The sequence below is a fragment of the Lissotriton vulgaris genome, chromosome 3_1 (genome assembly GCF_964263255.1).
Source record: "Lissotriton vulgaris chromosome 3_1, aLisVul1.2, whole genome shotgun sequence".
NCBI classification, from domain to species: domain Eukaryota; kingdom Metazoa; phylum Chordata; class Amphibia; order Caudata; family Salamandridae; genus Lissotriton; species Lissotriton vulgaris.
The window spans coordinates 1,531,406,058-1,531,422,344 of record NC_141689.1 but is presented as its reverse complement, the minus strand read 5'-3'; the positions used below and the strand labels follow the sequence as shown (position 1 = coordinate 1,531,422,344).

The window sequence follows — 16,287 nt, the reverse complement described above, 5'->3', positions numbered from 1 at the left end:
ACAGAGACCATATCCCCAGCACGTGCACTGATCCCTGATGCAGCTATGCATACTTCCAGCACACCTCTGACTCCGTACCAATCTAGCACAGGTCAGCATTGCCAGAGCACCCCAAGCTCTGACAATGAACCCCAGCACCAGTACGGGCTTCAAGTGAGGTTATACTGCAGCTCTGATACTACCCCTCACCCCAATAGTATACAGGATTCAGGGAGGTTATACAACAGCTACGACACCAGCCCCTCCCCCAGCACTAGTGCAGGGCTCAGAGGTTGTACTCCAACTCTGACACAGAATCCCTCCAGTATTTCTTAGCTGTATACATACGTGTCTCCAGCATATGCCATTTTGTATCTAGTTGCTGTAGCTACCCTCTGTCCAAACAGTCCATGTTTCAGCAGCTCACCTTATGACGGGTGCTCATCGCCAGGGAGAGAAGAAACATGCCGCCTCTCAAGGTCTGCATCGTGGGCTCAGGAAACTGGTAGGTGCCTTCTCCCTTTTTATTTGTGAGCAAACAAGTGAGCAACAGTTCTTTTATCTGAGAGAGTTAGTGGAAGAACAGAGGGGAACTATTACTGCAAATAAGCACGGGAAAAGTAAATTGATCTCACTTTCTTGCTAATTACATTTGGCACTGTTATTTACCACTACTGTGCAGCATCGGCAAAAAGCAAAGTGATTTTTGGTGATCCTAGTCAGTACTGCCACAAAAAAAAACACAAGGATGGGCTGCCGCTGACAGCCGCATCGTTTTCTATTATTTATTATTAACCATTCCAAAATGGCAGGATGCACATGAATCAGTAAATGAAAAGCTTTTTTTAAACTTGAAAGTGCCTTTTGGAATGTGTAGACATAGGCAGCAAATGGCAGTTCCTGGGCCCTGCAAAAATAAAAAATGAAAATGTAAGCACTTGCTGTACCACAATGGGTAAGGGAGCAACAGAGAGGCAGTTGAAAGGTGAATGTCTGGTCCACAAGAGGCTTTCATCTCTTTAGGCAAGACCTAAAAAGAGCATGATATGTTTTTTAAGGTGTATCCTGTGGCTGTTTCCCTACCTTTCTACCTTTTGCTTTGGATCAAAGCCTGATGATGAAAAATAAGTGCTTCTGGTCTCTAAGAACGCGCCAACTACATGCACGTACTAAGCACTTTGTGTCCCCTACAGACATGTTTTCTTTATACATAAGCTCCAGCAATAACTGGAAAAGATGAGACATTGCCGCTACACGGGAAAGGACACACCAGCCCTCCCCAACTATGGGAAATATCTGCTGGACTCCTGTGTGGTTTTGGTGTGTATGCTGGTGTTTCCTGAAGGAGTGTGGGGATTAATTGCACGCCTGGCCTTTCTGGCAGGAAATGGAACTGGCTGCAATTCTGTGATTGATTGGTGCCTCTGCTTCTTGTGCTGAAACATCTATGACTAAAAAACACCAGCACGGCCACTCAGTGTCAGCAAAACAGGTAATCTCAAGTGCATATGGTAAACCAATTTATTGCAGAAATCTTCATTGTTTTCCTTTTCAGTGTAATTCATGTCTTAATATCTAAAGCCACTAAACAACTTTAGTTAAAGAGTAAATTATGAGATTCTGCGGCAGTAGTGCTTTCCTTATAAATGTGAATTAACAGCATTTGCCACATAATCCATCATTTGTTGTATAATTTACAGATTTCAACAAATTGTGGTGTCTAGAGGCAGGCCCATGCAAAGGTTAACTGGTCATTTACTAGTGATGATTGCTGTACTCAGATTTTAAATGGGTACAAATGAGGTTCAGGCCATTGAGCCGAACAGATGGGAGTAGATTAAGGGGAGTCAGGAAAGAGTGGTGATAGTTTAATATCTGAGAGGCAAATGGTGTTGCTGTTCTGCATAGAACACTAGTATGTCAATGAAGAAAGATTGTGGTGAGGCACATGCTTAAATCAGAAATGTAAGTGTCAGGCACCGTCCTTGGTGTTGCACGTGTATGTAACTGAAGTGCGCATGTTGTTAGTTTCCGGCAGAGAGGACTAGTCTCTTACTCAATGGGGTTTTTGGCATTGCAAATGTACATATCCATTGTGCACATCTTCCTACCCTCTGCAGACACAACTGGTCTGTCCCTGCACACGGTTCGTGATTCTGTACATATAGGAATCTTCATTGTGGTCACTTTTTGCAGGCGCCACTAATCTCCAATTATTAAAGGGTCCCTGATCTGCTATAATACAGGGATTGCTGTGTTGTACATTGTTCTGCGCATAGCTCTTGCCTGTTCAAGGATTGGAAATGATAGTGTGGTCAGTCTTCTGCAGAGTTCTACTGGCTTAATATACAGGGATTGTAGCTAGATCTGACATTTAATGTGGTCATCTCTCTGCAGTCCCAGTCTAGTATAGCAATGTTTGACACAACACAGTTGATATGCAGGCATTGTGGCGTTCCCTATTTTGACATCTGGAATGCAAGCAAAGACATCTTTTTGCTGAAAGTGCAGATTGCGCTGCTGAACATATTTACATCTAGGATGTTAGTGTCATGTTCCTGCACAAAGTTCAATTCAATTGTGGTTTTCTACCTTACATCTGATTACTGGTCTGGGTACCTCCTCCTTAGAGCTCGGCTCGGTTGCTATGCGCGGATTGTGGCATTGTACTTGCTTTCATCTGATATACTGGGATGGTATTCTTTCTCCAACCAGCCTTTCGTTGCTGGATGCGGATTGTGGTGTTGCAAGTGTTTACATCTGAAAGAGCAGGGTGTCTGCAATTTGTACTGGGTTACTAAGCACAAGCTGTGCTGATTGTCATCCCGGTTTTTCTGTGCCTCTGTTCCCCCGGTTTTTCTGTGCCTCTGTTCCCCCGGTTTTTCTGTGCCTCTGTTCCATGCTTGTCAGCCCGGTTTTTCTGTGCCTCTGTGTGCTTGGCTCTGTCTGTGTGTGTGCGTGGCTCTGTCTGTGTGTGTGTGCGTGGCTCTGTCTGTCTGTGTGTGTGTGCGTGGCTCTGTCTGTCTGTGTGTGTGTGTGGCTCTGTCTGTGTGTGTGTGTGTGGCTCTGTCTGTGTGTGTGTGTGTGTGTGGCTCTGTCTGTGTATGTGTGTGTGGCTCTGTCTGTGTGTGTGCTTGCTTCTGTCTGTGTGTGTGTGTGTGTGTGGCTCTGTCTGTGTGTGTATGTGTGTTCGTGGCTCTGTCTGTGCGCGTGTGCTTGGCTCTGTCTGTGTGTGTGTGCTCGGCTCTGTCTGTGTGTGTGTGCTCGGCTCTGTCTGTGTGTGTGTGTGTGTGCGGCTCTGTCTGTGTGTGTGTGTGTGCACGGCTCTGTCTGTGTGTGTGCGCGTGTCTCTGTCTGTGTGTGGGTGTGCGTGGCTCTGTCTGTGTGTGTGTGTGTGCGGCTCTGTCTGTGTGTGTGTGTGCGCAGCTCTGTCTGTGTGTGTGCGTGCCTCTGTCTGTGTGTGTGTGTGTGTGTGTGCGTGGCTCTGTCTGTGTGTGTGTGTGTGCGCGGCTCTGTCTGTGTGTGTGTGTGTGCGGCTCTGTCTGTGTGTGTGTTGCTCTGTGTCTGCGAATACTCTCTACTACTCTCTAATGCTCACCTATTGCCATTGTAAATGACAATACCATTTATTTATGTTTTAAAAAGAAAATGAAAAAAGATGTCATGAGCAATTCCAATAGCTCTATCTTTAATATTGCCGAGACCATTGCATTGTAAATGCTTGTTCCTTACTACTACCTAGTTCGAGGTAGAAAAAGAAAGCATGCATTTTTGAATTTAGGCCACTTAAGGCACGTCACCTGACCAGACTGTGCCACCCATGCGGGTTGAAAGCAAGGGAGTTGCTAAGTGTATCATGTCCTGACTCTCATCGCAGGGGGATGAATAGATTTAATAAATAACTTTTGGTCGCACACATTTAGCTATTCATTGAGGAGTGTAATGAGTTAGAACGGAGTGAGAGCTCCTTGCTCACCAAAACTCTCAAGCTCCATTCGTGAATCGGATGTTGCAGGGCCAAATTCACAAGGCTGAGTTGAAGACAGTGTGCATGCAAGCTTTGGGGCAGATTTACAAGCCCCTTGTGCCGCTTTTATGCCGCTGTTGCGTCACTTTTGTGACGCAGCAGCAGCGCAAAAGATGCGCCATGGTGTGGGGTATTTACAATGTGACGCATCTGGGAGATGCGTCACGTTGTAAAGCCCTGCACCATAAGGAGGCATTCCTGCGCAGGGGGGGCGTTCCTGCGCAGGAATGCTTCCTAAAAGAGACTGAGTGAAATCTACAAGATTTTACTCAGTCACTTTTAGGCCAATGCTGCGTCAAAACCCTGCGCCTGCTTGAAGCAGGCGTAAGGCTTTACGCAGCATTGGACAGATAGGGCCCCCCAGAGTATTGCTGGAGCTGTGTCGCGCTTGCGACGCAACTCCAGCAATGCACCGCCTTTATGGCACAGATGCGTGAAGCATCTGTGCAGTTTTTGCCCCATGGTGCGCCGAATTGTAAATGCGGCGCACCATGGGTGGCGGAGCTGCGGCGCACAATAACTGGTGCATCCCTGGGGATGCGCCAGTTATTGTAAATCTGCCCCAGTGTGCCTAGTGGTTTTCTGACTCACGCCTTCTATGTGACAGTTCCATCACTTTGTGTAGTAGATTGTCAATTGTAATTATGTTTGAAACATTTCTTACAACTACTTGTTTATTTGAACAGTGATTTACAATTTTGTTACAATTTAATTGATGCTTTTCAGTTATATTGAAGCGCATTAGGGAGGTGAAACCGATGAGAGATGGGGGGGGGGGAGTTTTGTAGAATTTGGCTGTACAATGAACGTTGTGGCCAGCTGTGTCATTTGGGAGGTCTGCCCGCCTTCTTTCCTAGACTATAGATTTATAAGGAATGCTTCCCTAGTCTGTGTACATATCTGATCTATCTGCTAGTGGGAGAGTAGGCCTTAAAGAGTCAAACTGGACTGGACTCATCAATATAGAAGAAATTCAGGAATACAAGGAGATGAGTCCTCTTTGGACCTATAGGCAGCATAGACACCACACGTCTTTCCTCAGCTGCAAAATCTAAGTCGACTCCGAGCCTTTATTTTGCTGTGGTAAGAAAAACAGAGAGCTAAATCTTCGACAAGTTGCGATTTCTGACCAAAGCATTTGTATCTTACAATGTGAATGGAGGGGTGGGTGCGGAATGTTGTCCGTAGGCTGGGGAATCGGTATTAAGACTGGACCTTAAAGTGGTAACCAGAAGGTGTGGCCAAGCGTGGCCTTAAGTACCACACATGCAATATTGCCCAATTACTTAGCAGTAATCTTCATTATTCCTGGTCACATTGTCCTGGTTCCATTCATGACATATGAAGTTTACCATCTCGCAGACAGAAAAAAGAACAGATGAATGCTGGGACTCCTACCACAACCCCTCCTACTGGGAGTACTTAACCAATGCTTACCCAGCATTCATCCTGAACTACCAAGCCACCAACAGGAAAGCTGGCCATCCGGGAGACTGGGACATCATGAATGGGACAAGGACAATGAGGCAACAGGACAATGGGACGAGGAGTAATGAAGATTAATGGTAAGTAAAAGAGCATTACTGCAAGGTCCCTCCAGTCCTCATCCCATTCATGACATGTGGAGCATACCAAAGCCAGAAACTTGGCCTGCTGATCCCCCAAAGAACAGCCAGGACACCACACCAAAAGCAGCATCCTAAGTGAAGCAAACAGGAGAACCACATGAAAAAAACAGGCAACAGTACACAGCCCCCAACTCTACAAACCAAAAAAGGGCCACACCACCCAGAACAACCAAGTGGAACAAAAATACCAGCAAGCCCACGGCACTGCCACACAACTAAAGCGAAGGACCACCAATGCCACAAAACCCAGAGGACAGCCAACCCACACCGGTATTGGCCCCAAACCAACATCGAAGGAGGAGTCCACACAAAGGAAGCACCAGAGACAGCCAACAAGAGAAGGACAGCAAGGAGACCACAGACGGAAAAAGGCCCAAAGAGGCCAGACACCAGCAAAGCCAGGGACAGACCAACAGGGACACAACCAAGGCCCTGTAGAACCAGGACCCAACACCAAAGCTGGAAACACCAGCCTCAGAGACAAACGGAAAGGAGAAGCCACCACAGGCACAAAGGAGTTAGCCAAACACGGAAAATAAAACAAAACAGGGCACCCCGGCCCCGAGAGCCCCCAAATCCTAAAACTGCAGACCGGAAGGGAGCGAGCCAGAAAACCCCCATGAAGGCGACCAGGCAAGGACAATCAAAATCAAAGCTGGAAAGGAGGCACACCACTGAGACCCCAAGCCCAAAGGCCAAACCCCAGAAATGGTGGCTGAAGCAACGACACCACCAAAACCACAGGCACAAGGAGGACGAGAACCAACCAAGCACCCCCCTGGGCATTAAAAGCCAGAAAGAGATCCCACAGGGTCACAAGGCCACCAACGCCCAGCGCCACTCAAGACCAAGAGACAGGAGAGCAGAACTGACCAAGAGCAACCCAAGCAGACAAACTAAGGAACGCCCATCAACAGTGAAAGCTCACACAACCAAACCTGGATGAGAGGTGAGGGGAACCAGTAGAACAACCAAAAACCACATGTCCCAACCAGGAAATGTAGAACAACAGGACCAACCCCACCACAATTGGGGAGACCCACAGCAGAGCAGCTCAAAAAAAAGGAGGAAAGGGTCCATTACTGGGGCCAAGGCACACCCCCAGAGGACCAGCCAAGGACAGGATCACTCAGTCTCAGGACAGACCCCCGCACCCAAACCCCAGACAGAAAACCAGGGCGCAAGAGCATGAGGAGGAAAAACCAAAACCGAAAAGACCAAACCAGACAGGGGGGAAGCACTGACCAAGGAGCAAGCCCACACCCTGCTGATGGATCCAGCGACCAGAGAGCTCAAAGAACACCACCGCCAGTGAAAACCCAATAGGAGGATCAGGCCCAGTGGCAAGAATGCCCAGCACCAACCACCAGCGCCGACACAGGACGACTGCCAAAGCCGTCAGTCTGTGAGCAGAAGCCAGAGCAGTGGCATAGGGACATTGCCAACAGGCCAAAACTGAGGCACACAACAAGGAACGCAGTGGAAACCGGGACACAACTGGAAACATGCCCAAGGAAGCCACAGCTAAAACCACGGCCAGAAGTAACCAGCCCTGATGAGCGCCAGTAGCCCAAAGACCAACCAAAAGGACCAGGCAGCCCAAAACTCATACCTCACCAAAACAGGAAAACATGGGGAGAGCGATAGGCAAAAAAAACAGCGAATCACAACACCCCATCAGGAAAAGAGGCCAACAACAAGGCCCCAACCGAACCAAAGAAAGACACCCTCAAAGGGCGGTCACCCCAGGATCTGGAACCAGACCGAACCGGACTAGGACCCAAAAACCAGAGAGGAAAAAAGGGCGTAGCGAGGAAAACCCCCAAGGCTTTGAGACCAGAAGAACCCAAAGACCAAACAGGCACTCCAGGGAAGTCCCCGCCTCAAACAACACACACCAAGGACGACAACCCCCAAACACAACCCCAGGGAGCCGACCCACGTAGAAAAAACTGTTCTGGAGAAAGATAAACTCACCAGAGAGAAGCCACACACCAAACAACACAAACAGCGACCAGCCACAGCACACCCCAGACCCAACGGCTGGGACAAGGCTAATGGGACACTGAGCCAAACAGCCAAACCAGGATGGAGGACACTCCCAACTAAACAACCAGCCAACCAACTGGCCTGGAGGGCAAAGGACAACCTACAGGAAGGTTTGCAGAAGTGCCAAGACAAAGCCCATGATGGCCCCAGAGCAACGGGCGATGCAGACAGCCACAGACATCAGAGCAGAACAAGCAGGAAATAAATCCCCATGTCACAACCGCAAAGACTAGGGAGCCAGAAGCACACCAGACAAGCGGGCGGCCAACAGCCCAAAACTGCAGATGGCCACAGAGGCACCTGCCAACCCAGCAGACTGAATCACCCACCAGCCAGCAGAGACAGGAGGAGGAGGAGGAACCCCGTCAACCACCAGAAGGCCAGGCACCAAGACAGAAAGGCCAAATCAGTCCAGGAGGGCAAGCAGCAGCATGCAACACCCATGCCACGACCCGAGGTCAGCAAAAGGAAAACCAGAGACTCTCGATAAGGGGCACAGCCAGCAACCCCAAACCAAACAGCAGGGCCACCAAGAAGCCAACCAACCCCAACCATGAGGGTCCCCACGGCCAAGAGGGCAAAGGAACGCAAAGGCCTCACCCCAAAAGTGCCCAGCAAAACAGGGTCAAGAATATCCATCAAAGAAGCAAAGCCGCCAAGGGGTGAACCCAGAACCAAAGAACCTCCACAACAGCCACACCAAAACACACATCCCTGAACACAAGGAAAGGGGCGCCAGAAATTACACAAGGCACATAGGGCAGGCAACAACCCAACCCCGCCAATTGGCTCAGAACCATCCTCCAACCAAACAGGCAGAGCCAGAGACCAGCCAAAAGAAACCGTATGCAGAACCCACCACTTGTGACTGGAAGGCAGGAAAGCTGCAAAGGAGCAGCAGTGACAGCACGCAACCACACTCGCCAGAGAATCGCAGCAGAAATGAAAGTGACACAGACAGCCCAGACTTAGCCTAAGGACCCACACGGAAAGAACCCCTATCAACTGGCTGGAACCCAATCCCACAGAGACACAGCAGAAAAGAGAGCAGGCCTACCTACAAGCCGGCCCCCCACAGGCCTCCAAACCAAGGACATCGGAAATCAAAAAGACAACCCTAGCAACACACTAGGCCCCCGAGAACAGAGAAAAGCATACTCCGCAAACCTGCCACAGAAAAGGCCATAGAGACCACATACCACATAAGAGTGACCCAGGAGCCAGGATCCAATCCCAATCCATACAGGACACAACTACAGACAGTAAGATGAAAAGGAGCCTATACAAATAAGACGTACACTCAAGGCTTTGCCAAACCAAAAGAGTGCGTGCATGCCCTGAGTAGCATGCATAAGCTGAGCTGGAACTGAGCTCACGTCTAAGGGCATGTTCGTGTTTGTCGCTGACAGCTCTACGCACCACCACCTGAGCCTGTTGAGGAACCAACAGAGGCACAGCCCAAACCTGTACCTCCAAGAAGACTGACGGGTAGGCCAAGTCCTCTGCAGTAAAGGAAAACAGGGCCCGAAGGACCTACTGCCTCAAGCTGTGGTTGGTGTGCTGCACCCGCACCAGTACCAAAATGAGGCCTCCCGCACCCAGCCATCTCCAGCAGCCCAGGAGCAAGGGGCAGGGCGAGGCAGAGAGCCAGGTCACAGGCAGATGCTGGAACAATCGCCAGTAGAGGCCACCATCCACATCCCCCCCGACCAATGGGCAACAGGAAGACACTGCAACCCACCGGCAGACACCCTTACCCCACTGGTACGCCAGCCAGGAATCCGAAACAAGGAGAAAACGCTGCTATGCGGTACTTACATGCGGAAGAGAGGTCGCCCCACACACAGGAACTGAAGCTGCCAGACAGAATGGCCCAAGCTCCCACTACAAGGCCCATTACCTCAGGGCAGTCCCAACGTGGCTCCACAATGTGGTCTCTGAAAGAGGCAAAGGCCAGCAGTGTGCCCCGTGAACGAAAGTGCCCAGGTTCACTGGACTGCAGCCAAAAAAGCCCCCCAGAATGGCTCCACAACACTGAAGAGACTCAAGGCCAGGACCACACAACCATACTCCCCTCATGGAGGTGCTAGTACAAAATAAAAAACAGAAGCCAGGTGGTTCTGCATCCACACCATCACCAGTCTCCTGACATGGCCTCCGGATCCTAAACAGCTCTCCACAAGCTCCTCAGGCAGGGAAACGTGAATCCTACCGGCTGCCTGAGACCTGCAGGAGCACTCCCATTCTTCATCCTTAACAGTCTGTCAGCAAATAGAAAAAGAACCAGATGAATGCTGGTTAAGTACTGGTTAAGTACTCCCAGTGGGTGGGGGTTGGGTAGGGGTCCAAGCATTCCTCTGTTCTTTTTTCTGTCTGGGAGATGGTTAGCTCCATATGTCATGAGTGGGACAAGGACTTGCGGGTTCCTGGGGGCAATGAACTGTTACCTTTCTTTGTCTAGCAGCCAAGAGAGACAATTTGGTATTAGGGCGATATGGTCAAGACATTTCAGGCCAAATATCAGTCAGGCAGCATGATACGTTGCACTATGTAGCTTGAATAGTGGCTTTGATAGGAACCATTTTTACTTGGAATGGAATAATTCAATCTGGACAATACCACTGCAAGAATCAGAATTACTACTAAGGTTCTCGTGCCTGTGGTCAGTTCACACAGAACTGCTTGTATGCATCCCTTTCTTCAATTCATTCAAAGGGTGATGCTCTGGGATTTCCATGCATGTCTTACACATCTCTTAAAGACTGTTCCTCTTCCAGTAAGGTTTATGTAGGAATATTTTAATTTGTTTTTCTAAAAAAAGAATACATTGTCGGTCACCTCTACCATAGGACAGTATAGATAGTTGCAATGTCACTGGACTTCTATATAGATATAATACATGACAATAGTTCTCCTTGCTTTTTTAATATAATGGCACTTTCATTCATTGTTTACATTATTTACACAAACAAGTTGCATAGCGGAAAACTCCAGCTACCAAGGCACTGTCCAGCTTAGCTTTGGCAATGGCTGTTTTCTTTGCAATCCTTCCTTCATAGTCTGTCTTCTTATTTACAATCCTTGTATGTTCTACCAGGCAGCAATGCATTAAATACACAAATTCACAGTCTTTTGACATGGGGGCTTAGCCATGGGCTGCTCAGATTTTCTGGCACACATGAAGTCTGGATTTTGATGAGTAGGTGGCATCTTTCCAAACTTTGCAGGTCAGGCTTTTGGCACAGTCACACCGCTGGAAAATCTCTAAGCCGTGGGATCCTTTCTTCCGCTGTTTAGTGCACACTTCCCCTTGGTGCAAAACTGGTTTGCAAATTTTGGTCCAGAAATGACGAGCACAGCAGAATCCCTCAATGCAGTCTGATGAGCGCAGGCAGTGGTCTCCCTCGTGCCCTACCAAGAAAAGATAAAGTAGTGAACATTGTGCTTAATGGTTACAAATCAGTCTTGATAAACAGGCTTGAATAATAGAACACATGATGGAACTGGTGACTTCCCAATATATTACATTTCAGAATATTGGCAAAGCAAACAGCATAATCGTCACCTTTTAAAATAAAATGTTATATGTGATCTTATATGTAGCCTAATAAGCTTATTAACCATAGTCTTCCTTGACCACAGTGGTAAACTCCAAATACAGACAGGGCACACTGGTTCAATGCAATCTATCACAATTAATGAGCTGTCCCATGAGCTACTGTAACTCTAGCCTGCACAGTGGGTGCAGTGAGTGACTGAATTCAGCAGCAGGAGAGGGTCTGGGGTTTCGATAGGATCCTCTTTCCTCCTTCCAAAGGACTCAAATGGGGAGTCCACTCACTGTGCCACACTGTTATACGGCACACAGACAGTGCACCTCCTGACAGTCTCTTTGCCTCTGATCCTGCATCTGTAATACAGTTTGGGTGGGGAGGAACAACATTCCCTCATGTGCATAAGTCCACTTCCCGACAGAATTGGGTTTGCACTGGTAGTCCATGTGTGCCAGCACGATCATTTTAACAGAGGGAGGTGTGCAACCATCTGCAATCCCTTATGTAATACAAAGGTCCCCCCGAGAGGTGCAGATCACAAATCGCACACACCATTTGAGCCACTTGAGCATTTATGATAATATGGCTCATGGAGTCCCACCTTCCCATCAAATATGTGAAGAGGCAGGCTATAGTAGTCAACTCAATAGATTATATAAAGGAGGATTTGAAAACTCTTCCTCTAGTGAGGACCATAATATGTAAAGTAGGTCTGTGCAGCACATGCAGTGCCCTGAGCTCCCTAACAGATCAAGCAGGCCAGAATCCCACTGTCTGTAATATGGAGGGATGTAAACACTAGTCAGCAGTCAATATCCCATGGGCAATAACATGCAGATCTTCATATTGATGTAAAGTAGCATCAGTGGGGTATTTATTAAGCCCTGGTTTGCAGAGATCACAGTGAACCTAAGACAATTAAATACCTTTATCCATGTTCCCCTTCTTATGCAAACATACCAAACCCTGCTAATCACTACTCTGTTATCATTGCATTCCCTTTCTCCCACAGAGAGCACTCCTTGGAGAGGTGGCATTGGCTGGTTCGTGTTTTGCCAGTATGTCTAGTTCAGAGAACCTTTGCAGGGAAACGTGTTGGTTGGAACTGGTATGAAAACACTGGCAGGGGTAGATTTACTCATTTTTAATGCAAAACCAAATCTGTCGTGTTTGTTGGGCAAGGGGACAAACACACCACAGGCATGTCGATTAAGATTGGCCTTCTGTGGCTGCTTGGCCCGGGACCAGCTTTCTTCAAGGCTCCTTGCTCGACACATCCCCTTACAGAGGTGAGCTTGAACTATACAAGACTGGATTTGCACTGGAAGCCTACCATTCCAGTACAAATTCCAATGGCTAGATGAACATGGATTCCATGGACTGGATGTGTACTGTTAACATCAAGACATATACAATGCGTGTTTCTAGTTGTTGCAGAGTGTCCCTATAAAGCCTGTGAGATCGGTGGAAAGTAGACTTAGATTGGATGAGGTATGAATCTCATGGGGTCTGATGAAGAAAGGAAAGATGTTTCAGCTGAGAACTCTATGCAACATATTGGTCAGTGTGGAAGTAAGCGACCCAGCAAATTAACAGAGAGAGCCAAGCCAAGGTTCTGGCTGGGCTCTTCGACCCCTACGCGAGCCGAGCCATGAAAATAGTTGGCCTTTAAAAAGCAGGCGTGTATTTTTGTTAGATTATCAATTGCACTAAGTTTTTAGATTACAAAATTTCATAGCATTCTTTATATTTTTATTCTGTGTTTGAGGAATTAAAGATGATTTTTTACTGTGACTAGCCAATGAATCAAATTTTACTTATGGCACTTGCACTTTAACCTTTTGAATTCATTTTTATTCACTCAAGTGGGAGCTTAAGGGAAGGGTAGTTGTTACGCTATTTGTACTGCATGCACTGCATTTTTTTGCCTCAGATGATCTCCACTTGTAATTCGTATGTGTTTAATGCCGGAAATTATTAGGGGACAGATTAGAGACGCCATCTTGGTAGGCGCTCTACTTGTTATTTTTGCTACCCCATAAAATGTACGCAGAGGCACTGACATGTAGCAAAGCAGGCTTGTACTTTTGTTAGACCATCAGTTGCACAAAGTTTTTAGATTACAAAATTTTAAAACTTTCTTTGCATTTTAATTCTGTGTTTTTCGGAATTATGGGGAGTATTAGCACGTGAATAGCAAATTAATCAAATTTTACCTAGAGCATGTGTGCTTTAACCATTTAAAGTATTTTTTAATCACTGAAGTGGTAGCTTAAGGGAATGGAAATTGTTACTCTATTTGAAGTCTGTGCACTGCATTTTTGGGGATCAGAAGTTTTCCGCCTTTAAAATTTGGACTTCGGCTGTGTTTAATGCCGGAAGCCATTAGCATGACAGATTAGAGATGTCATCCTGGTAGGCACTCTAGTTGTTATTCCTGTTGCCCCATAAAATGAACACTGGGGAGCAGGCGCACCGCTGATGTGCCAAATGCAAGCCTGTCTGCACCTGTCTGCTTCTAGTGATGGCCAGGGGCCAGAATCCCTGGTCGTTCATCATTAAGTAGAATAGTATATACTTTGGAAAAACTACAGGCATTACATATTAGGAGAAATGTCATGTGCCATCACTCACTTAACCCTACTGATACATTACTGTCGTGTTTGGCATGCAACTGTAGTTTAGGGCTCCAACAACCTAATGTACAGCAAGGCTTCTGTGACAACATCCTCCTGATAGTAAAGGAGACGTGGGGTATTTTTCTGATTAACTGAAGATCATTGGCGTTGCACAAGTTTAACTCTGGTTGTAGTGTACTGCCTGGTAAAGAGGTAAGTGGTTTTAAGTTTATTTTTTATTACTGGTATCTTACTTCTTAATAGGGGGGTGGAGGCAGGGGCCGGCCAACTCTGCTCCGTTCTGGTTCCGCGGAGAAGGCAAATCTCCACACGCTCCGCTGGCGGAGCGGAGGTCTCTGCCCTGGGTTACACAAGTTATAACTGCTGTTTGCTCCTTACACAAAAATGCAAATAGATCTATTTCTTACTGAATCCTGGTTCCATGGGGACTCAGTACCAGACATAGAACAGACCTTACCGACTGATTACAGCATAGCGTGATGTGATCAAACAGGAAAACCTGGTGGGGGGCGGGGTTGCTATAATTTACAAGAAGACTTTGAACAGTGTTTTCTTACTCCTTTAACTGTACTAGGCTGTAAAAGCCTAGCTTTTGCTATCAATTTTACCCCAAACTTTACTGTATAGGGGTCTTGGTCCAGCAACCACCTTGGTCAACAACTCGATTCTTACAAGCCCTACTAAATATATTGGCAAGCCTGGTGCTACAAAAGGCCAATTTTCCCTGTCTTGGGATGTTAATAGTCACTTTGACAACCCCACTTGTGGATGTGCAATGAAGCTAGGTCAGGACCTAGCAGGCATAGAGTTAGTCCAATTAGTTAAGGATCCTACATATAACAAGCATTGGCATAGCCAATAGGTCTCGCTTTTGCGACCTTATTAGTATTTAGTTATGCAGCACAATATCCTTGGTGCAACAACACTAACTATTGAATGGCTAAACACTTATAAGGTCCCAAAAGCGAAAACTATTGGCTATGACAAGGCTTGCTTAATGTAGCGATAGAGAGTTGTTGTGTTGTTTTTTTGGGAGAGTTGCTGAGCGTTATTTATTGATATAGTTTGTTAGAGTAATTGCGTTTGCCTGAGTGTGTAAGTTAGTAAGTTGGGTAAAGTGATTGTGAGAGGACATTTATTTTAGAGATAGAGTGGAATTTGTACTTATGTTTTGTGAGTGTTAGTCTAATGTACTTAGTGCTTTAGAGTTTGGTAAAGTTAGCGCGTGAGACTGTGAGGCAGAGTGAGTGTGTGAGACATAGTGTGTGCGAAACTTGTTTTGTGATAGAGAGTTGGTGATGGCAGTGCTTAATTAGTTAATTTGAAAATGCATGTCTCAGGAGTTAGTTTTCACTAGAACATTCCTCCCGCTTGTGGCTCCTAAATATATTCTTGTGATTGTGGCAAAACTACTCCATCCTTCTCCCAGTGCGTAAACCAAAGTGTCACTAAGTTGTGTTTATGTCAAGTGATTTTGTTTTTTATTAATTGCTGTTAATCGCAAACCACTTATTTTTAGTAATGACTCATTGGCGTTTGTTAAGATGTGTTGTATTGGGCAAAGAGATCTGCCTGGAGCTGGAGTGCGAGTCCTTTAAGGCATCGTATAAACACCTAGTTCACACAAGACAAAGACAATGTTCAATATTAATAAAGCGCCGGGGTAAATTAACCAATCACCCAAAAAAAAGTGCATGGGGTAAACGAACTAATGGCTCAAAAAAAGCGACTAGGGTAAAAACAAACGAACGAATCAGAAGTGACACAAATGTGATTGTATAATCAGAGAAAGATGTGAAAAAACACGTCACAGATGACACCAGGGTGAGAGCACATGTACGCTCTCCGCGCAACGCAATTACAAATCGTTTTGGCTCTTGTTTGAGAAAATATTTACAGAACTTTCACTTATACACAACTTATACCTAATGGCCAAAAGAGAAAAAAATCATATATAACAAGTATAGGGAAGGTGGTGGCAGCAGTTGAAAGTTACAGCAAACAGACAGAAAAGATAAAACATACAGAAAACAAATACAGCAGGTACTAAATGTCAGTGGCAGTGCAATCTTTGCTTGCTGTGTCCATGTGGGGGGCTGGGTGGGGGTGGGGTATGTTGCCATGCAATGTGATGGTCTAATCTTGTGTGGTAATGCAAAGTGAGCGTGTGCAGAAGAAGGAGGCATTACAGAGTGGGAGAAGCGGAGAAAGAGAGCAGCAATAAGTGGAAGGGAGAGAGGAGGAAAGGCGGAAAAAGTAAAGGCAGGAAGAGGAATGGAAAAAACAAGGTACAGGCAGAAAGAAGCCAGTGAAAAGAAACAAAGAAGAGGCAGAGAGAGAAGTTTCATTAAAACATATATGCACCTTTCCAGTGTTAAATAGATCGAATCACATATGGCAATAAGGACAAG

The 16,287-nt window shown here is 46.6% G+C and overlaps 1 protein-coding gene across 1 annotated transcript in view; it reads right to left on the bottom strand.

The window, feature by feature from the left end:
* Nucleotides 1–10,460: 10,460 nt before the first annotated feature.
* DKK2 (dickkopf Wnt signaling pathway inhibitor 2) overlaps nucleotides 10,461–16,287 on the bottom strand; it is a 275,731-nt gene continuing 269,904 nt past the window's right edge. Inside the window, exon 4 of the mRNA XM_086962023.1 lies at nucleotides 10,461–11,094. Within this exon, the coding sequence (XP_086818149.1) occupies nucleotides 10,844–11,094 (251 nt within the window). The 3' untranslated portion in view covers nucleotides 10,461–10,843. The remainder of the gene's footprint in view (nucleotides 11,095–16,287) is intronic.